This window comes from Symphodus melops (genome assembly GCF_947650265.1).
Source record: "Symphodus melops genome assembly, chromosome: 13".
NCBI classification, from domain to species: domain Eukaryota; kingdom Metazoa; phylum Chordata; class Actinopteri; order Labriformes; family Labridae; genus Symphodus; species Symphodus melops.
In genome coordinates this window covers 15,918,758-15,939,715 of record NC_136703.1, presented here as the reverse complement: position 1 = coordinate 15,939,715, position 20,958 = coordinate 15,918,758, and the positions used below count along the sequence as shown (strand labels likewise).

The window sequence follows — 20,958 nt, the reverse complement described above, 5'->3', positions numbered from 1 at the left end:
CTTTAAATCGCTATCTGCAAGGTTGCTTGTTGAAAAAAACCCAAAACGATTCAAGATGTTCGATCCATTTATTTGTTACAACAGAATGGGGCAGTACAGTCTTAAGAACTGATCGGCACACAGTTGTAGTTTAGTGTGAGGGTTTAACACTGCACATAGTATAGCTAACAAGTAACTGATCAAGAGTCAGCCTTCTTCAAAGTCATGTAACACTTACAGTATGATGTGGCCTTACAGAAGTTACGTAACACATACAGTATATGATGTTGCTTACACAGCAACTGCTTTGCGTTCACTTGGCATTGACCAATACACAAACGGTCGTTTACAGTGAAGAGTGCAATATCCTAAGACTCAAACAAAAACCAGCGTATTAAAATAGAAATTTGCATACATGGGTAGAAGGATGGAGATCTTTACCATAGGAAAGAGATTTTGGCAAATAAATCTGGGATAATACGAGTTTGTTTTTCCTTTCGCAAAGGAAAAGCTGTACAGCAATGGAGGTGGGGTTGTCAAAGTAAGAGAAAAATGCATTCTCGATGCAGCAGTGTCAAAGTCGCTTTATCTTCATTTCAGTCATAGTAGCTTGCATGGGCAAAGAGACGTATACATTAGCGACGCACAACAGAAAACACGTTGATATTCCTTCACCTCTGACAGACACTGACAAACAGAGAAGTCTAAACGTGCAGGAAGAGAGCTATGCTGAGGATCCTGCTACTCTGAAATGTTAAGACAGGTAGAAATATAGTCCAAATCACTGGCAACATATCACAATGTGCCATTCTTACCAGCTACAAAACCAGGTTACTACTTAACATTTCTTGATTTTTTTTTTTTTTTAATGCAGCAAATTTGGAATAAACAATGAGACCAAAACATTCATAAACTTGATATTTTTCCAGTCTGAAATCAAACCCTGATATTGGGATGGTGTGCTTTATTTCTGCGATCAGCTGCCTTGTGCAGGTCTGTTTCTTTCCCCCGTGTGCTGAGATATTCTGCAACAGTTTAAAAAAACAAATAAACAAGTAATGTTACTTGTGAAACCTTGTCCTATGGAGGTCTGTGATTTATTAGATAGCCAAAGGAAGATTTGCTTCTGTAAAGTAGCAGCCTTGAGCACAGCCCTACACACTGACCCAACACAACACAAGTCCAGAAGAAACCTTCATTATCTCCATGACCACATCTTCCTTACAGCAGATGGATATCTGTGCCTAACAGCCTTCAAATCTTCAGTTATGATTTTTTTTAAATTATTTCTTGCCCCATACTGATATAGTTTTGCTTTGGTTAGTCCTTCACATGTATAAGCCAGTTTGGGGCCAGTATGTGCATCTCCCTGGTCAGTCCCTGGCCTTCCTCTACACATTCTGCATCTCCTTGCCAATTTTGTAACTAAGAATCTTATTCCAGTCAATCTTAGTGCGCGTGACAGGCAGCTGGCGACGCAGGGCCTTGAAGGTGGTGTCCGACATGGTCTGGTAGTTCTCACTGATCGCAGTCTTAAGGGGGGAAAAAGTGAAAAGAAACAATTATTCAGTACAAAACTTAATTTGCTTTTTCATTTAAATCGTCCAGTATGGTATGCTTATATAATATAACTAACATGTATCATTTAAGTCAGATCAATAGAATGTGTATTGACCTAACTGTTGTATTGGAATTTTCAAATTGAGTTTGGTTATTCATAATAATTTACACTTTATTAATCCCTCAAAGGGAAATGTTTTTATATTTAATATAATGTTCATATACCGTAAATTCCGTACTATTGAGCGCACCTGGATATAAGCCGCACCGGCTAAAAATAAGTAAATAAATGTATTTGTACATATATAAGCCGCACTTGATTATAAGCCGCAGGTGTCCACGCTATAACAAGAGCTATTTACACAGACGTAGGCTACCGGTAACATCCGCAAATACTGTAGCGTCCGTACGGACGTTAAAGGACGACGAGAGCGTTCAAATAATAACTTAAATAACCCGATCACTGTCGGCCGTGACCACGCCGTTTACAGCAGAGAGCAACACATAACTTGCCGTAACAATCCAACTCTCTCCCCCAGCATTCTCTCATACAGCCACTCAAAGCGTTCTCGCTGGTGCATTCACTGACTCTCCACATAATCGGAATTATGAACACATTATCAACTACTGACTTTACAACATGAACCGTTACAATACGAAGCCTAGCCGACGGTGTCTGTAACACGGCTGATGAAAAAGATGACCATAATATATTTCACAAGAAAAAGTCCATCCATTCACTGCCTCAGAATGACTTCATTACTCACTTCCTCAGTCTCTGTTGTCGCTGTCAGAGTCATCTTAACGTGCAGCAGCTCTGTTAGCTTCTTTGACAGCCAGGTCAATCGCCTTTAACTTGAAAGCTACATCATATGCATTTCTCCGTGTGTTTTCCATGATGAGGGTGCGTGCATGAAGCGCAAAATGACTGATATTAAGATCCGACGTGACGAAGTCAAATGTTTTTGCGGCACAAGCTCATTGTCCCCCATAAAAAATCCATGCATTAGCCGCACCGGAGTAGAAGCCGCAGTGCTCGAAGTGTGAGAAAAAAGTAGCGGCTTATAGTACGGAATTTACGGTAGTTATATTGTAGTATATGTATTTATCATCTCCTCATGTTTTACGTGATTAAATGTTACTGAATGCTGTATATTTTACACACGTTTACCTAAAGGCACAAACAGGGCCCAGAGTTAGAAAATTAGCGATGGCGTTAAACTCTGTGCACTTTGTAGAATTACATCATCCTGTTAAATCAAAAATAAATTCCTCTCATTACATGGTAGCTTACCTGGTAGTCATTTTCTGCATTCTCAATGATATCAACAAATTCCTTGGCTGTCTGGCTTTCATTCTGTTACAAAAACAAACAAGATGACCATCAGTGTTTTCACCTGAAGTTGAATTATTCCGTCTTAACGCGTAACCTGAGGTGGAAACCCCTACTAAAGGTCTCCAAGCGATGTTACTTACAGTCACTGGTATTGACTCTTCTACCTCTTTATGGCTAACCAGCTGCACATTCCCATCCTCATAGTAGTGCACCTGGAGACAGAAGAACTCTATTAGAAAGCTAAAGTTAAATAAAGACAAATAATAATCCACATTGATTGTGTGGATGGATGGATGGATGGATGGATGGATGATTGTGTCATTTATGCAGTTGAGATCACTGAATTCCTTTCACCTGGATTTTTAACACTCCCACCACCTGTGCAGTGGATTGACCGAGGGTGAGCTTCCACTCTGACCGACAGCGCCCATTCCTGTGTTCGAGATATGAAGAGAAGTCCTTTTATTTTAATGAGACTTTACCATTACTGAAAGTGAGAGAACATTTTTTTGATTTTAAACAATTCTGTTGTTTTGTAGGAACTTTTGTAGGAAAGTAAATATACCAGAAGTTTTTGGGTTGAAACTGATGTCCTTCAATGCAGGCAATGATTGTTTGCTGACCATCAACCGTTTTTCCATATACCTGCCATACAGAGGTGGTATGGGTAAATTGTATTTGATATTGACACAAATCACAGTTATTTTGAGTGCCTTACAGTGCAAACTCCAGAGGGGTAGTGCTCTTTGACATAGGCACTAAGAGAAGTATCACAGGCATCTCTCCAGCTACTCAGGGTCGTCTCTCCTTCACATGGCTGCACGTCACTCACTTCTTTTCTTAGGTGGTCAAAGCGAAAAGACAAGCAGTTACGGGGGTCAAGGAAACGTCCCTGACCAAGGTCACCATGCTCTGTGATCAGGACCTACAAAAACACAAAAAGATCAGAAGTTGGGCAAACTCTGGCTGAAAAAAAGTGCTCATCTGGAACTAATTTAAAAAAAACAAACAAAAAAAACTGAAGGATGAATAATACCGGCTCGTCATAGCCCTCTAGTTTGGCAGGAGTAAACTGATCCATGTTATATTGGGCGAAGGAGCTGGACAACAGACAGAGGTAGAATAAGCATCCATGATTCAACACAAAATAGGTTTTCTTTGACAAATTAGGAACATTGGCTGTGCTAAAGATCTATCAATGTAATAAGCTACAATTTGCCAATACTTGCCCTATGAGAAGTCCGAAATACTTGTACATTTCTGAAATAAGTATTACTTACTGTGATGCCCCCTCCCTAAGGAGGTTGTCATTGTTGAGAAGAAGCCGCACATCTACAAAGCCAAAAAAAAAAAAGAAGTAACCCACAGGGAAAAAAAGACTCAACAAATCGCCATTTGCACGGGTCTTTATAGAATATAGAATACGATTGTATTGTTAGAGGCAACATAAAGCCGTTTTTTATACTGTATCATTTCATTTGCATCTGTTTCAATTGGCCACTTCTTACCATTGAAGACTTCATTGAACTCTCCTGGCGGGGCATGAGTCACAAAGTTGGCTGCAATGCGGACCTAACGAAAGAAATAATGCAAGTGATCAATTCAGCCTTCATGATAATATGTGCCTGCTGATTCACTCAGCACAAAGACAAAATATAATACACTTAACATACTGGAACTGTAAAATAAAGTTACCACAAACCAAAGCTCTTTAACAAGACTACGATCTGAACATTTGTATGGACGATTTTTTTTGTAGGTGTGACAACAATGCATATAAAACTGCAAGCATGTGTTTTCAATAACCACGTTAGAGCATGATAATATATTCAATACAAATGACTGTAATAAGGAGACAGATTAACTAACCTAAACAGAGGATAAGCAGTACTTCAATACACTTCACGATTACAGAAACATAAAATATAAGCAAAAAAAACCTGTTTGTGTAGATTTTGTGGCATTAAACCATGTCCTCATTTTCTCTGTTGACCAGCAAATATTTTTAAATGTAATGTGTTTCCATGTTGGGAGATTAGCCAAAGTCTTGTTTCTAGCTGTAACTCAACCTATGAGGTTTTTTAATGATTGACTTGTTGCTTTAGGACCTAACAGGACCTGTTTTATTTACCTAAAGTTTAGGTAAATAAAACAGTCTGACAGCAGTCTGTAGTTCAGAGCAATTCAACTTCTTCTCAAAGTGGTAATATGGCCAGCTGACACTAGTGTTACAGATGGTGTCGCTATCAGACTGCAGCTACATATTAGATACCCCCATAGTCTGATCTGAAGCCATGTGACAGGGGAGAACTATTTGAGCTGAAACTGAATCTGGTTGACCCAGAAATCCAGAGCAAAGTAACGTTAGCCGCTAATGTTAGCTTAGGTTATAAGGGAGGAGTGGCTCACACTGTAATAATTATTTCAGGCTACCATTAACATTGCAACGCGACTGCTGAGAACGGTTGCTGGTTTGTTCATAGCAAATCATTTGTGTTCATGTACAACTCCTGAAAAGTCCTTACATTAGTAACCAGGGTTTTAATTTGATTACGCCGCTAATGAACGAAGCTTTTGCTAGCATTGGATAGTTGGCTAGTGGTAGCATACAGACACAACTTTTTCATTTTAATATATGAACAAAAAAACGACATTCTCTGTTTAAAACTTCAGCATCAAACCAAGTGAAAATGTAACAATAGCAACTCCTTAAAAATAATAAGAAACAAATGCCTTGAGGAAAGAATTTAAGGCTCCCAACCTTCTCTTCTTCTGACAGCGGCTCCTCAAAGTCCGCCATCTTGGCTCTTTGTGACCCCACCTACCCGGTCTGACTGACAGAAACTGCACTCCTTGACATATACGTGTAATTTGAGCTATAACGTATTTTTTTTATCAAGTAATATATATATGTTTAACTTTGACAGAACGACACATCAGTTAATTCGAAAAACATCTAAATAAACACATTTTAAAATATTCCATAGACTATGCAAGAGGGCGTTGATATAAATGTAATTTAATTTGTCGTCTGCTTCCGGTTGAGAGTTGTGAAGTTGATATGCCTTCAAAATAAAACTAGCCGTGTAAATCTAAAAATAAAATCTCGTTTGAAGTGACGCTTTTAAACTCACCTTAAACAGTTTTTACTCAAACTGTTTACCAGGGATTTAACTTTTAGTTGACAGGTGAAGTTGTTATGTTCGTTGCGTCTCGCCTTTAAAAAGAAGACATACAATTAGATGTAATAGATATCTTACACAAGCACTCAGAAAATGCAGAATATAGGTATTTATTCGATTTCCTTAAACAAACTGAGCGTTCCCCCTTTTTTCATAATTATTTCTTTCACATTTATTTATCCAGGAAAAACCATTTCAAGAGAGTCCTGCAGAAATTACATTCACAACATACAGACAGCAAATACAATGCATGTAATTATCCTTTATATAAAATAGTACGCGTTAGAATATTTTGATCCACGCTCCTTACCAGTAGGTGGCGGAAATTCACTAATTTGTTGTTTGCCAACCGCCATGATACCTTACAGGCGAAGAAGACGAAGAAAAAGTCCATTGTCGTTAACTGCTCGGTATTTGTTGACTAGCGACACACACCGTCTCAATTATGGAGTCGCAGGTATGATGGGACTAAACTGACTTTTCCTTTGATTCTGAACAGATACCGATTTTCAAAATAAATAAGAATAAAGGTGCAGGCGTGTTGCTGCTGGTCATTATGTTGTCATGTCATTTTTGGAAGGAAAAAAAAAAAGCTACATTAATGACGTTAGCCACGAGCTCAAAAGTCAAGCTAGCATACTGACAGTGCTCCGGTGAACTTCCTGGTCAAATTAAATCCACGAGAGATCGTTAGAAAAGGACAACCTTGCTTACTTTATCTCAGCAGTTGCTTTCCTTGGTTTTGGTGTGAAACTATGTACTGTACAAACTTATATACGGCTGGTTAGCTTACTAGCTAGGGAATGAATAGGACATTGTTGACCGTGTTTGGATCACTGAGGCGTAATTTGAGTTATTCTGCCGCTTGTTATCAGGTGATTACCAACCCTGAGGACATTGTGCGACTCTACAGAGAACTCAGCCTCTTCCCCTCCTTAAGGAAAGCAGATTTGGGACCTGTCATCACTTCTCAGTATGGAGGCAAATACAGCAACATCTACACAGGTAGACTTAAACTTTGCCTATGACAATATTTTTCTGTGTCTATCTGCATGGAAATGAATTGATGTGTGTTAATTTTCCTCCGCAGAATGGAGCCAGTGTGATCTGGAGAGGAATGAGAATGTCAAGTTCTGCAGACAGTACATCGTATTCCACGATGACAAGTCGGTGGTCTTTTCTGGGGCCTCTGGAAACAGCACTGAGATCAGAGGAGAGTATGTAATCCTGTTCACGTCTTGTCTCTGAGAGGTTGAAGAAGTTCTTACATGTAGACCTAAACCCACTGACCCATCAATTGTGTTCCTCCTGGCAGATTGCTAAGTAAGGATTCCCCTTCAGGTGAAATGAAAGCTGTTGTCAGAGAGTGCAAAGTCAAAGGGGAGGACATACAGTTTCTGGAGGTGTGTGGTCTTTCAATCGGACACAGGCTCAACACTGAGTCCTTTCTGACCTGAATCATGTCTTCTTTTGACTTGTAAATGACCTCTGTTGGGTGTTCATCTACAGTTATCTTTTACTCATCTGCACCTAAAGCCTGGGTGTAAAATGTCTTGACTCTCTGTGATCTTTTAGATTTGGAGTAAAAACATAAAGATGAAGAGCATCAACCTAACGGCTTTAAAAAAGCACGGCAAAGTCTTTGAAGATGGTGAGTTCTTTGCACTTCAGATGACCTATTTGTATAAAAATGTCGCCTTTTAAATTTGCCGTTCAGGAGCCCATAACACTTTGCTTGACTTCCATAGACCAGTTTGGCTGCTTGGTTTGGTCCCACTCTGAGACCCACCTCCTGTACGTGGCAGAGAGGAAGAGGCCGAAGGCAGAATCTTTCTTCCAGGTCTGTAATTCAGTGTTAATCATGAATAAACTACGAAGAGCAGAGAACAGCTGTGGTGTTCTTCATTGGTTTACAATGTCTGCCTTTTCAATCCTGTAAAGGAGAGATTTACACCACACCAGACTGGATCACATTTATCTCAGCAGTTTTAAACACTTCATTTAAAGTAAGCGAATCACTGCAACGCCAGCTTAGACATTGTAAAAATTGCAGTTGAATAACCTCTGGGTATTTTCCATTGCTTTTCAAAATCCAAATGCTTTGACAAATGAACACTGATAGGGGTGTTGCCCTAACAACCACTTAATTTATTGTGCGAGTGTGACATTTGTTTGTGAGATAATTTGTTCGTTCGTAGGCTTTATTGTCAAATATGCTCCATGTTAAACATACAGCACAGATGAAATTGCATTCCCCTCAACCCACAGTGCAAACCTGCAGTGCATTAAAAAAAGCACTAGAGACTAGTCAGACTAGTCGCTATTACACCTTTTGTTATGACTTATTTTTTCTCTTTATTTTTGTAGACGGACTCGTCTGTGTTGTCGTCCGCTGGAGATGAGGAGGAGACCTCGAGGGTGGAGAAAAAGGACTCTGTTAAAGTAAACGCAATGAACCCTTTCAGAAACATATACGATTTTCTTGTGTCGTTGAGTAATCTGTCTAGATTATCCTCCAGCTTTAGTGAAAGTGTTTTTTGTTTTTTTTATCCCTGCAGGGGGAGCAGTTTGTCTTCCGTGAGGACTGGGGAGAGGCACTGGTTAGTAAGAGCTGTCCAGTGCTTTGTGTTTTGGATATCGATGGTGACAACGTCTCTGTGTTGGAGGGAGTGCCTGAAAGTATCTCACCTGGACAGGTAGGTACAGCAGTCTGTGTGACAGTTCAAGACTCTCTGTGTTGAATTTTTTTTCATGAACTCTGTTTCTTACTCTGAAGGCATTTTGGGCTCCAGGGGACACGGGTGTGGTGTTTGTAGGCTGGTGGCATGAGCCTTTCAGACTTGGCCTCAAGTACTGCCCAAACAGGAGGTAATAACCTTTTCCTGACTGAGAAGAATGAACTCTCGCTGATCAGAAGTGTGTTCGTGCTCATACTGCTATTAATGTCATGTTTTCTCTGTCAGGTCGTCTTTGTTCTATGTGGATCTCACTGGTGGGAAATGTGGTAAGTTGCTGACTCTCCCCTGTTATTAGAACTGTACTACCTCAGTCATAAACACGATCTAGATGAATACAAGCCCCCTCCTGCACCTGTGATATTTCACACAAGGTCTTTTGCTTTTAATCTCCCGTGAGTTATCAGTCATTTATATTCAAGAAAATTGTAAAATTGTTCTTGTTTTAGCTCATTTTAAATGTTGTGTACAGAACAATTACAGGTGCATATGAAGTGAGGCGCTACTGTAAATGTTACTGTTGCCATTTTTGTTTCTTTAGAACAGCTGTCATCAGGCACCAGTGCAGTGTACTCCCCCAGACTGAGCCCAGATCAGTGTCGGATTGTTTACCTGGAATGTTCTGTGTTTGGACCACACATGCAATGCAGCCGCCTCTGTATGGTTAGAAACGCCTCTTTCACCATTTACACATTGACACTTCCCTTCTGTACAAAAGGCCCTCTCCTATCTTAAAAGACTGGGTAACAAGGGGCGCAGATGGCCAAGCTGGCAGGTTGCGCGCCATGCACAGCGTCTATAGTCCTTGAGGCGGTGGGCCCGGGTGCGAGTCCATCCTGCAGCTCTTATACACTCTCTCCCTGATATTCTACTCTATTCTCTGTCCTATCAAAATATGGAATAATAATGTGGAATAATGTTTGTTATTCTCAAGCATTTGCACTTGTTTCTGCTTGCATGTTGCACATCCAGTATGACTGGTACACTAAGAAGACCTCTGTGGTGGTGGACGTGGTGAAGAGGCCTCGAGAGGGTGAGAAACTCTTGGCAGTGACACAAATAAAACCAGTTTAATGCCATATCAAATTTGGATTGTGCTTGTGTGTCTCTTTACAGATGGCTTTGCTGGTATCTACACTTCTCAGTTGTCCCCTCAGTGCTGGTCCGCTGACAGTCAGCGTATAATTGTTGCTTGTCCTCAGCGCAGCCGCAAGGTACAGAAAAGCTTTGGGAAATCGACTGTTACTATAACAAATGTTAAGACAAAAATTATTATTATTTTTTTTTACATGTGAAGCTGGAGAATAGTGTACAAATAGTTTGTGGTCTCTCATGTAGGAGCTGTTGGTTGTGGATACAAGCACTGGGAGCATCTCCTCTCTGACTTCAAGTGAGTCGAAAGACGGATTTATAACCCGTGGAGTTGCTCAGATTTAGTCTGTCCTCCCTGTTTTTTCGGTTGCCTCCATCTCTTACAACACGTTAACCTATTTCATTTCTTTGGTTGCAGCCATAGAACCTGTTCATTGTCTAATTATGTTCTGTGTTTCCCTGAAGAATCGGATGTGGGAAACTGGTGTCTGCTCAACATAGAGAGAGATCTGATGGTGGTCAGCTGCTGCTCTCCAAACTGCCCCCCGAGTCTGGTAGGCTCCTTACTTTTCTGAGCAATGTTCTTTACTCAAAAAAGAAAAAAAAAAAGAACCTATCACGTGATGGAGAAGTATTACCGGTATATGTCATATAGTCTATTGTAATTTCTGTGTTTCAGAGGGTGGCTTTCCTTCTCCCAAGCGACTCTCAGGAGGAAGTGGCGTGGGTTACTTTGGAAGACTCTCAGACGTTGCCGGATATTGATTGGCAGATCTTGACTTTTACCCCTCCTCCAGAGCAAGACAACAGTCAATACCGTAAGAATTCACTTTTGAAATTGAACAGCTCAGAAGACATGTTTTGCAGGAAAATAATTGCCCTTCAATTTGTTTCACACACATCAACAACACAAACATCTTAAAGTATTAAACCTCTCAACGATGATGTTGGCGGAAAATCTAAACTGCAAGGTCACATAGATGAGATTTATCGCAAAGTTACCAACTTGACTTTGACTTTGCTGTGACAGGTTTGTTAAAGTAGGAAGCCTCTGTGACTCTTAATGTCAGGAAGAATAATTCTGTCTTTCAGTAAATAGAGGGTTAAAAAGATGACTGACTGTATGACACACAAAAGCTGTGTTTGTAATCTTAGGGGGACTATCTCATTAATATTCTATATATATTCTTCCAGCTGGCCTTGATTTTGAAGCTTTGCTGATCAAACCGAAGGAGGTTAAAGACGGAGTGAAGCTGCCTCTTATCGTCAGTCCTCATGGTAGGTTACTCTCATTATGGTTCCATTTTGTGCAAACAGAACCAACAGTCAGGAAGTATTACATCCATTGAAGCGTGTTATACAGATACAGGTTTTTAAAAAAACAAAACAAATGTATGTTCAGAGTGTGCTAAGTAGAAATTTATTTTCAGGTTGAAATCTCTCAACCTGTTTAGTGATTTGTTCCTTTCAGTCATGAGCTGCTGCTGCTGCTGCAGACAAGGTTGGCATCGCCAGCAATGGTTGCTATGACAATGGTGGCCTTAATAAAAAATGTTTTATCAAAAAGCATGTAATGTCAGCATATATTCATTCTTCAAGCAAAATGTTTGTTCTTTGAAGTATTTAGTCCTTCTAGACTGATCACATAAAGACACAGAGATGGTAAATGCATTTGATTGTCTTTTTCAAAGGGGGTCCTCACTCTGTGATTGTGGCCAGCTGGATGCTGTCATCATCTGTGATGTGCCGGATGGGCTTTGGCATATTACTGGGTAAGTTAAAAGGGTAGTGTGTAGTTGGTTGTGTGAGTTTTTTTGCAGAGGTTTATCATCACCATCATTTATAGGGAAATGTGCTCAAGCAAGTTTCACAAGCTGCCTCCTTCCAGTAACAGAAGCCTGGTGCATATTCCAGTTAGTCTGCGTGCTCCAAGACCAGAAAAGTACATTGATTGTACTTTTCTTCCTAAGTCATTAGACACTTGAGTTTTTTTTTTCCTACTGTACCTTTTCAGATGCTAAAAATCTCTCTGGAGCCTGCTGTTTTTGCATAACAGGTCTCGGCATGGTGTTACCTGGTACTTTTACAATAGAGGGGAAAAAAGTTTTTAATTTGAATGTCTTCAAACTAGTAGACTGCTGATAAGGACTCGAAACTGGCCTTACTTCTCTATTGCTCTTTTCTGTTCTAATAGATACATTCGTTTTGTTTCACTGGGGAAGTTGCAGCTGCTCAGCATGTCCATCGTCTGTTGACACAGTCTCGATCACGCTGTCATGGAAACCAAAAAGGGCAGGGGGGGGGGCTGTTTAAAAAAAAAAATAATTAAAGAATTTTTTTATTTTTTTATTTGAGTCTAAAAAAAAAAAGTCTTAGGCTCACCTGCTTTTCCAGGGTACTATCAGATGTACAAAATCTGTCTAAAACGTAATGAGTAACTATAATTAGACATCTTCATCATCAGCGCTGAAACATCCATGTCAGTCTTGTCAGTGTGTATTTTTTCATCATGCAGTAAACTATCGTGGCTCCATCGGGTTCGGGCAGGACAACATCCTCTCATTACCTGGAAATGTCGGCACCCAGGATGTGAAAGATGTTCAAGTAAGAATAAAAAAAGATGCTCATAGACAACATGATCATTACATTTTCAATTCATGACACTGTTTAACATTAAAGGTGTCTTTTGCTTAAGCTGGTAAAACAGAGTTAAGGAGTTTCTTTAAGCTTATTGCTAACGTGTTGATTTATTGATTGAGTTATTTCACAATAGCTGTGGATAAAAATAAGTAGAAAACAAATCAAATGAATACACAACAACAGAAGGAAAAGTCAAAGTCCTTAAAGTTTTTCTCAAATCTAGCCTTGTCTGCCTTTTTCTCTCACAACCCATCCCCTCCACCGTCAGTTCGCTGTGGAAAGTGTTCTGAAAGGTGGCGAGTTCGACACACAGAAGGTGTCAGTTTCTGGGGGCTCCCACGGTGGTTTCCTGGCCTGTCATCTCATTGGCCAGTACCCAGGGTTCTACAAGGCCTGTGTGGCTCGCAACCCCGTCATCAATCTGGCATCTATGATTGGCTGCACGGATATCCCAGACTGGTAAGAATGTCACATTGTTTTATTTTTTTTACACCAGCTCGCCACAACCACTCATTTCTTGTTTTCGTTTATTGCACACCTGACACCCCTGTTAGAGACGGGAATCTTCAATTATGTACAAACACAAATACTGTGGGAATAAAGGACCTCAACGCCGTTATGTGATCTACTTTGCCCCCACTGCTGCTTGATGTTTAACCATGACTTTTGCAGGTGCATGTTTGAGGCCGGCTTCGACTACAGCACAGACTGTCTACCCGATCCAGCTGTTTGGGAACAGATGTTAAACAAGTCTCCCATTAAACACGTTCCACAGGTAAGAGTATCTCTGCATATGAGTCTACTTTTTGCATCTGCGTTGATGACCACTATGGTAACTACCAACTGTCTCCCATTTAGGTACAGACACCAGTGTTGCTTCTGTTAGGGGAAGATGACAAGCGTGTACCAAGCAAGCAAGGAATTGAATATTACAGAGCTCTAAAAGCAAAGCAGGTCCCAGTGCGGTAAGCAGCCACACACTATTTATTGTCAGGTATGTGATGCACAACATGGCTTTTGTTGATCATTCAGTTTTTTTTTTCTTTTTAGGTTGTTGTGGTACCAAGGCAACAATCATGCTCTGTCCAAGGTGGATGCTGAGTCTGACGGCTTTATGAATGTCGCTCTATGGATAATTCAACATATGTGTCAGTGATGGTCTATATCAGATAACAGCAAGTGACCGTGTGAGGGATAATCTACGCCAAAGAATTTAAAGTGCTTTCCAACATTAAGATTCCCTGTAAATATATACACTACCTGTAATCTATGAGTACAGTAACTACTGTATGGTGTTTCCATGGTTGCTTGATTGAAAGTGATGAAGGAGCGATAGTTTTAACACAGCACTTGAATAAAAACGTGTTTGTTTAATCTGCAAAGTTTGTTAATTTTGCATAACAAAAGAAAATAAAGGGCTTTTTTGTCTGTAAATTGTGTTTGAGTTTAGATTAAAGATTCAAATACTGCTTGTGTCGCTGATGAGGGTTTCAGCAGGTTGAAACTGAACTGGGTGTGGAAGTTTTGCGTCACTTCCTTCTACCTTTTCTTTAGAACTCTTAGGGATTTAAGGAAGTCATCCTACTGTGTTAACTTGTTGGAGGGAAAAAAAAACGTTTTGATTCCCTCCCTTTTTATGGTTCTGTCGTTACAGTCAGTAAGTAGGATTTTAGTGTCTGTGACCCATTATATATTCTTAAGCAGTTGTGACCAAAGATACTGCTGTTTATCTGATGCTCTTTGGAAAAGGTCAGATTTGCATAAGGGTAAAATTTGACCACACGCTTTCACTTCTGCATTAACTCGTCCAGTTTCTTGCCATGACAGACTTTTGTATGTCATTTTCGTCTCCACACCTGGACTAAAGCTGGCTTCATCTTGATCCCAGTGAAGCGTTTAAGATGCACTCTGTACCTATGATGGTAAGTGCTACATTTTTACAGATTTATTACATCGTACATTGTTGCATAATAAATGTAGAGTACATCTAGAAAGTATTCTGACCCCTTCACTTTATCTTATATTGTTGTGTGGCAACCTTATGGTAAAATTAATGAAATAAAATTGTGTTCTCATAAATCTACAGTACACTGTAATACACCATCATGAAACAGTGGAAACTGACTTTTAGAGATGTTTGCTAATTTATTGGAAAGGAAAAACTAATATAACACTGTTTTTAGACCCTTTGCATTTTTAGATCAGGTGCCTTCCATTTATCATGATCTTTGAGATGTTATGTTAACTGGTATCCATTTAAATTCAATTGTAAGGACTTGATTCAGAAAGTCACATGCCTGTCAATATTACTGTCAGTTAATTCTTCTCTTATGGAAGTCATCGCAGCCTCCCCCTTTCAGGCTCGGCTGCATGAAATTCTGTTTCTTCTTAAATTAGAGAAGATTAAATGCTCTTAGTGGTTGCTCAGAGAGGTTCTTCGCCCACTGTTGTCCTCTACTTTATTATTTTGAGAAACTCTCAACTGACAAGGATTTGTAGGTTTTTCTGATCATGCCTGCATGGGTCTAATAATAAAATAATACTGTCAGTTTAACAACCGATTATCTATGCATATCATAAGAAACTGCAGAGTTTAGAGTCATGATTTTTTTTGGGGGTGTGCAAAAGATCTGGGGATGGTTACAAAAAATGTTTGCTGTAGTCAAGGTACCCAACAGCACAGCAGTCTCCTTAAAAGGTAAAAGTTTGAAACAACCAGGACTCTTCCTATAGCTAGCTGCTTAACCCAACTAAGCGATCAGGGGAGAAAAGCTTTGGTGAACAGGAACATGATGGTCACTATGGCTTAGCTCTATGATCCTGTGTGGAGACTTTATGGCAGATTGGCCAGATGGAAGCCTCTCATCAGTGGAAGACACACTCAGACGGTCAGAAACGAGATTCTCTGTTCTGATGAAATCAATATTGAACTGCTTGGCCTCCATTCTACTGTTGGCATCAGGTCAGGTGGAAACCAGGCCCCAGTCAACAACATGCTAACAGTGAAGCATGGTGGTTAAAAAATCATGCTTTGAGGGTGTTTTTCAGCAGCAGGGAATCATGAGGCAACTGACCATGATTCAGGGAACGCTGAATGGAGCTATGCTTAATGAAAACCTGGCCCAGAGCGCTCAGGACTTCAGACTGGCCTGAAGGATTATCGTCAATGACCTCATACAACTGTTAGTTTCCTTGAGTAGCCCAGCCAGACCTCTGACTTTACCCCAATTTAACATCTCTTGAGAGACCTTAAAATGGCTGTACAGCAATGTTCGATGGTTGAGAGGATCTGTAGAGAAGAATGGCCGAAAAATCCACAAATCCAGTTGTACAGAGCTTGTTGTGTCATTCCCAAGAAAACTCGATGCTGTAATTGCTAACAAAAGAGCTTCAACTACATAGTAAGTAAAGGGTGTGAATATGTGAAATTTCAGTTTTTCCTTTTCAAAACATTTCTAAAATTCTGTTTCCACTTTGTCATTATGGTGTATTGAGTATCGACTGGTTAGGGAAAAAATAATTAGATTGATTTAACCATAAGGCTGCAACATAAGACTAGAAAAAAGTGAAGGAGTATGATTACTTTCTGAATCCATTGTGTGTGTGTTTGGAAACAGCTGACGAAGCAAAGTGACTTTTTCCGGATTGTGCTGAAGATTGATATCATTTACCTTGAATAATGACTTGTCTGAGAAAAAATTGGTAATGCTTGACTTCTTTTCTTTTAGGCTGTGTTAAAGAAGATCCTGATCCTTTGTCTACTTCTCCCATCAGTGAGGAGTGTAATTACAAAATTCTTCCCGTGTGACACAGATGTTAACTATACCACAGTGGACTGCGACTACAGACCCATCACGCATATCCCTCCCATCAAGTCTAAAGCTGTCATTTCACTCTATTTAAGTCGGACTAAGATACAGCGAGTGGAGCAGGATGCTTTTTTAGGTGTTCCAAACCTACGCACTCTGAAAATAATGGGAAACTGCGAACCAGGTCAGCTGAGACCTTTGGATGACCACTTATGTGAGATGAGGATCGACAACTACGCCTTAAAGGAACTACTGAAGCTTGAATTTTTGTATCTGTCAGGAAACAGCCTCACTTCTATCCCCCTGTTACCTAAAAGCCTGAAGTTACTTGATCTACAGAATAATCATATCTTCCACATTGCTGACCCCTTGAAAACGCCTTTTCTCGAACAGCTGCTACTAGCAAAGAACTGCTATTATGCAAACCCTTGCAAACAGTCTTTTTACATCAGTGAGAGGGTTTTCAGAGAGCTCCCTAAACTTAAAAACCTTACCCTGGGTTATAATAATTTGACTGCTGTACCTAAAGAGTTGCCACCCTCTCTAGAGAGCCTGGATTTAAGGGAGAACACAATCACAGAGATCTTAGACAGAGCTTTTGCTAACTTGACTGTCCTCGAGTATTTAAATTTAGAGTGGAATTGCCAGCGTTGTGACCACGCAGCCAGACCCTGCTTCCCTTGCCCACATAACCAATCACTTAACCTCCATCCAAACTCACTCTACGCTGAAAACAGCTCCATCACTTTTTTAAGCTTAAGAGGGAACTCTTTAACAACATTCCCAGAGGGTCTTTTCCAACCTTTGAAAAATTTACATAGATTAGACCTCTCTGACAATCTCCTGGCATTTGCAATACGTAATGGCACCTTCTTTTCGGAGCTGAAGGGCCTCACTTGGATTAGCCTTATCTATAACTATAAACCACTGAAAACATTTCCTGAACTGGTCCTTTCTCCACATATTGGCAACATATCTGGGCTACAATATCTTCTTCTCAGTGGTAACTTCTTCCACAAGGTTTCGAATGAGAGCTTTAGCGTTCTCTCCAAACTACATAATCTAAGAAAACTAGAAATGAGAATGAATTTCATCAATACTTGCAATTTGAAAGCTCTAAGACAGTTACCGTCTCTCATCAAAATTGACCTCTCCCAAAACATGCTTGATTTCCTTCCATGTTGTCTGAGTCTGTCATCAGAGAACGTGGCACAGGAAACATGTCAAAACCAAAAATTGCTCACACAGAATTTTCCTTATCCATCACTCATGCTATTTGACCGAGAAGAAGCATCTGGAGATGGCATTTGGGATTCGAATCAGTCACCAAGGTTGGAAATGTCTGGGGACAATGTGTCTGGGTTTCCATCGCTATGGGACTTCAGAAACCAATTGTGCAGAGATAGTCTCACATTCGACCTCTCGCAAAATGACATCCTGTCTTTAAACAAAAGGGTGTTTGAGGGCATGGAAAATGCTGTTTGTTTAGACCTTTCCTACAATTACATGAGTCAAACACTGAAGCCAGGGCTGTTTGATAGCATGGAAAAATTAGTTTTTCTTGACATGTCGTACAATAGACTTGATTTTTATTATAAAGAAGCTTTCAGTGAGCTAAATGCCACACTGAAGGTGTTGGACGTTAGTTACAATGATTATCACTTCAATATGAGGGGAATGGGCCATCGCTTAGAGTTTCTCCAGTATCTGACCAACCTAGAAGTGTTAAGTCTGGCAAATAATGGCATTGGGATGCGAATTGATCAAAGGCTGATCAGCAACTCTTTGAAATTCCTCTACTTTAATGGAAACCACTTGGACATAATGTGGAATTTTGATAACAACAGATATACTCATTTCTTCCAAAACCTAACAAACCTTGCCTACTTAGACATCTCTAACAATGCACTGATTTCTATCTCACCAGATGTCTTGTGTAGCCTCCCAGTAAGCATTACTCACCTTAGCATTAGCAACAATCAATTAAAGTATTTCCCATGGCTTAACATCTCAGCGCTCAGAAATTTACGTTTCCTAGACCTCAGTCAAAACAACCTCACTAACTTGCCCGCTGAAGTCATTGAATTTGGAGATGATTTTTCTCACTTGGACCTCAGTCACAATCACCTAAGTTGCATTCCTGAGGATTTCTTAAGTAAGGCAAAGTCCTTGCAATATCTGTATCTGAACCACAATCACATCAAAGAGTTGAATCGTCAGTTTCTCCCTGCCCCTTTTCAAAATGGTAGTGCCCTTCAGAAGCTCACCCTGCATGCAAACCCATTTAAATGTGACTGTGATACATCATGGTTTGCAGAATTCTTGCGTACAACTCCAATACACATTCCTTATCTATTTACGGGTGTACACTGTGAATATCCGGAGTCCCAACAAGGGGAGAGCATACTCCGCATGGATCAACATTCCTGCCAGGACATTTATGGTAGCTTAGCATCCTTCGTCTGCTCCTTCCTGACTGTGACATTCACCGTTCTACCTCTGCTTAAGCATCTCTATGGCTGGGATCTGTGGTATTGCCTACAGGTACTCTGGGCTGGACACAAGGGCTACTCCCAGCTGGTTAGAAGTGATTCACCTTATCACTATGATGCATTCGTGGTGTTTGACACCAGGAACCATGCTGTGAGGGATTGGGTCTACAATGAGTTAATTTACAATCTGGAGAATTCAGGTCACAGGACATTTTGTCTCTGTCTGGAGGAGAGGGACTGGATTCCTGGTCTTTCATGTATTGAAAATTTATACAATGCTGTCTATGGCAGTGTGAAGACAGTGTTTGTGCTGTCCAGTGGCTTTAGTGGTGATGACACAGTGAATGGCGTGATTCGCCAGGCTTTCTTCATGGTTCAGCAGCGACTTCTGGATGAGAAGGTTTGTGAAAGACACTTTTTATTTCTCATATGCATTTTTGAAAGTACAACTGAACCATATGTTGTCAACAACTTTTTCGTAACACTGATTTATCTCCTGTTTTTCTGAAGGTTGATGTAGCTGTGCTTGTTCTATTGGATGAGCTGTTTCCCAAACTGAAGTACCTTCAGCTGAGAAGAAGGCTGTGCAGAAAGTCTGTGTTGTCATGGCCAAGAAACCCGAGGGCACAACCCCTTTTCTGGAACCAAGTGAGAATGGCATTGTCATCAGATAACCTCAACTTGTATGACAAAGACATGAGTGAAGGTTTTATATGACTGCCTTTTAACAGCTGATGAAACGCACAGAGACATACAAGTACTTAAAATGTAAAGTCTTGCCATTACCTCACTTTGAGACTTAACCTAGGTTGTGTCATAGAGATATTGCTGATGTTAATAATAGCATTTTTTTTATTAACAGAGTAACTAATGCATGTTAATTTCTAAATTTAAAGATCTGTTTTATCAAAATTAAACATTCATTATTTGAATTCCTCTCTTAACTGGTCTTCACCTTTCTTTCTTTTTTCTTTTGCCTTTTACCGACCTTAAATCCTCTTTGAAAAGAGTATGTTTCGGGCAAAGAGATGTTTAGTTTAGCCTACCCTAGAGGGTAGGCTAAACTAAGGAACTGTACATTGTTTATAGACATCACATTATACCTACATACTAACTCTATTTCAGTTAACTATATTGATTACATTAAGTACTGAAAATGAACATCACACCTGTATTGTATAGGATATATAAATACCCCCACATTCCTTGTTAAATTTCAGTTCCCCTTACTTATATATTATGAGGAATTGAGAATGATTGTTTTACAGCATAGGTGTGACAATTTCCTCATCCATTTAAGTTAAGAATTGTTTACATTGTCTATGGAGGCTGCTCACCAGTTCACTAGATCAAAGCTATTTGAGATAAGTGCAAGCAATACACTAAAGGTAGCAACAGATAAGATAACATCTGTGTTAACCTGTAAATAACAAACGATTTTACATTTGGTATTAGTAAAACCAAGCCAAGTAAAACTGCCACAAAATGTTTTTTTATTGTAGTTGGTTTATTCTTTTTAATGTTCTGGAAGAGTTATACCGAGCAGTGAACTGAACAGCTGCAGCCCCCCACCCTCCCTTGCTTTATGCAATCACGTGTCTCAACTAATATAACGAACACATCTTACTTTGATAGGATTAAATAAACGTTGACTGAGGGTCTCTGTGTGTATGGACATAATATCTTTTTTATTTAGGCCTAGGCCTACTATTATATTTTCACTTCAGGCTTTGAAAGTTAAACCGGGAAAAGTAGTCATGCACACGCAGCTGTGTGTAGGTTGCCTATATATGAATAAAAAGCCTTCATGTTCGTGCTGCCGAATCAACCACGCCGCGTAGGTCGCGCACGCGCCAGCTTGGGAGAGCGCGCCCACGAGGACCCGAAGGCAGGACAGGTCATCGTGAGAGAATTGAGCCGATGAGATCATGAAGCCTGCGCCGAGGTCGGACAGAGTACGTTTAGGACTTCACGGTGGTGATGGAGAGGTGCCTGTCAGGTAAGATAGCGCGCCCGTTGCGTCCACATTTGGGGTTTCGCGGAATTATTTGGCAACATTATTTAAACAAATGAAACTGTGCTACCAGTTTATGTGGCAGATTAATTATTATGTAAGGCACTAGCTCGAATTCA

At 40.1% G+C, this 20,958-nt stretch overlaps 4 protein-coding genes across 16 annotated transcripts in view; 3 read left to right on the top strand and 1 right to left on the bottom strand.

Moving 5' to 3' along the window:
• Positions 1–49: 49 nt before the first annotated feature.
• Positions 50–5,912, bottom strand: capza1b (capping actin protein of muscle Z-line subunit alpha 1b). The gene is made up of 10 exons (XM_079358971.1): positions 5,637–5,912; positions 4,384–4,447; positions 4,156–4,207; positions 3,912–3,975; positions 3,594–3,800; positions 3,441–3,520; positions 3,230–3,308; positions 3,016–3,087; positions 2,834–2,896; positions 50–1,511 (listed from the first exon to the last, which is right to left on the bottom strand). The coding sequence occupies exons 1-10, from the start codon at positions 5,673–5,675 to the stop codon at positions 1,371–1,373; spliced, it is 861 nt and encodes a 286-aa protein (XP_079215097.1). The 5' UTR covers positions 5,676–5,912; the 3' UTR covers positions 50–1,370.
• A 478-nt stretch (positions 5,913–6,390) lies between these two features.
• LOC306833558 (acylamino-acid-releasing enzyme-like) lies at positions 6,391–13,958 on the top strand. The gene is made up of 23 exons (XM_079358884.1): positions 6,391–6,514; positions 6,933–7,062; positions 7,148–7,274; positions 7,373–7,460; positions 7,633–7,708; positions 7,806–7,897; positions 8,425–8,499; positions 8,616–8,753; positions 8,834–8,925; positions 9,021–9,061; positions 9,334–9,455; positions 9,765–9,825; positions 9,909–10,006; positions 10,131–10,182; positions 10,350–10,438; positions 10,564–10,702; positions 11,079–11,162; positions 11,576–11,656; positions 12,400–12,488; positions 12,793–12,983; positions 13,197–13,299; positions 13,383–13,489; positions 13,575–13,958. The coding sequence occupies exons 1-23, from the start codon at positions 6,503–6,505 to the stop codon at positions 13,678–13,680; spliced, it is 2,193 nt and encodes a 730-aa protein (XP_079215010.1). The 5' UTR covers positions 6,391–6,502; the 3' UTR covers positions 13,681–13,958.
• A 1,417-nt stretch (positions 13,959–15,375) lies between these two features.
• On the top strand, positions 15,376–19,542 carry tlr9 (toll-like receptor 9; the record flags this gene model as incomplete). Its single annotated transcript, XM_079360079.1, has 3 exons — positions 15,376–15,412; positions 16,299–19,225; positions 19,336–19,542. 3 exons carry the CDS (start codon positions 15,376–15,378, stop codon positions 19,540–19,542), a joined length of 3,171 nt encoding a protein of 1,056 aa, XP_079216205.1.
• Positions 19,543–20,575: 1,033 nt separating this feature from the next.
• Positions 20,576–20,958, top strand: part of LOC306833597 (ERC protein 2-like) — a 141,293-nt gene continuing 140,910 nt past the window's right edge. For 8 of the 13 annotated variants that reach the window (XM_079358969.1, XM_079358967.1, XM_079358968.1 and 5 more), the window contains exon 1: positions 20,795–20,824. Coding sequence is in view for 3 of the 13 variants with exons in the window: in XM_079358958.1 (XP_079215084.1) it covers positions 20,754–20,824 (71 nt within the window). In the remaining 10 variants the exon portion in view is untranslated. Of the gene's footprint in view, positions 20,825–20,958 lie in introns of all 13 variants that reach the window. The other 5 variants (XM_079358958.1, XM_079358957.1, XM_079358959.1 and 2 more) reach the window with 4 other exon arrangements.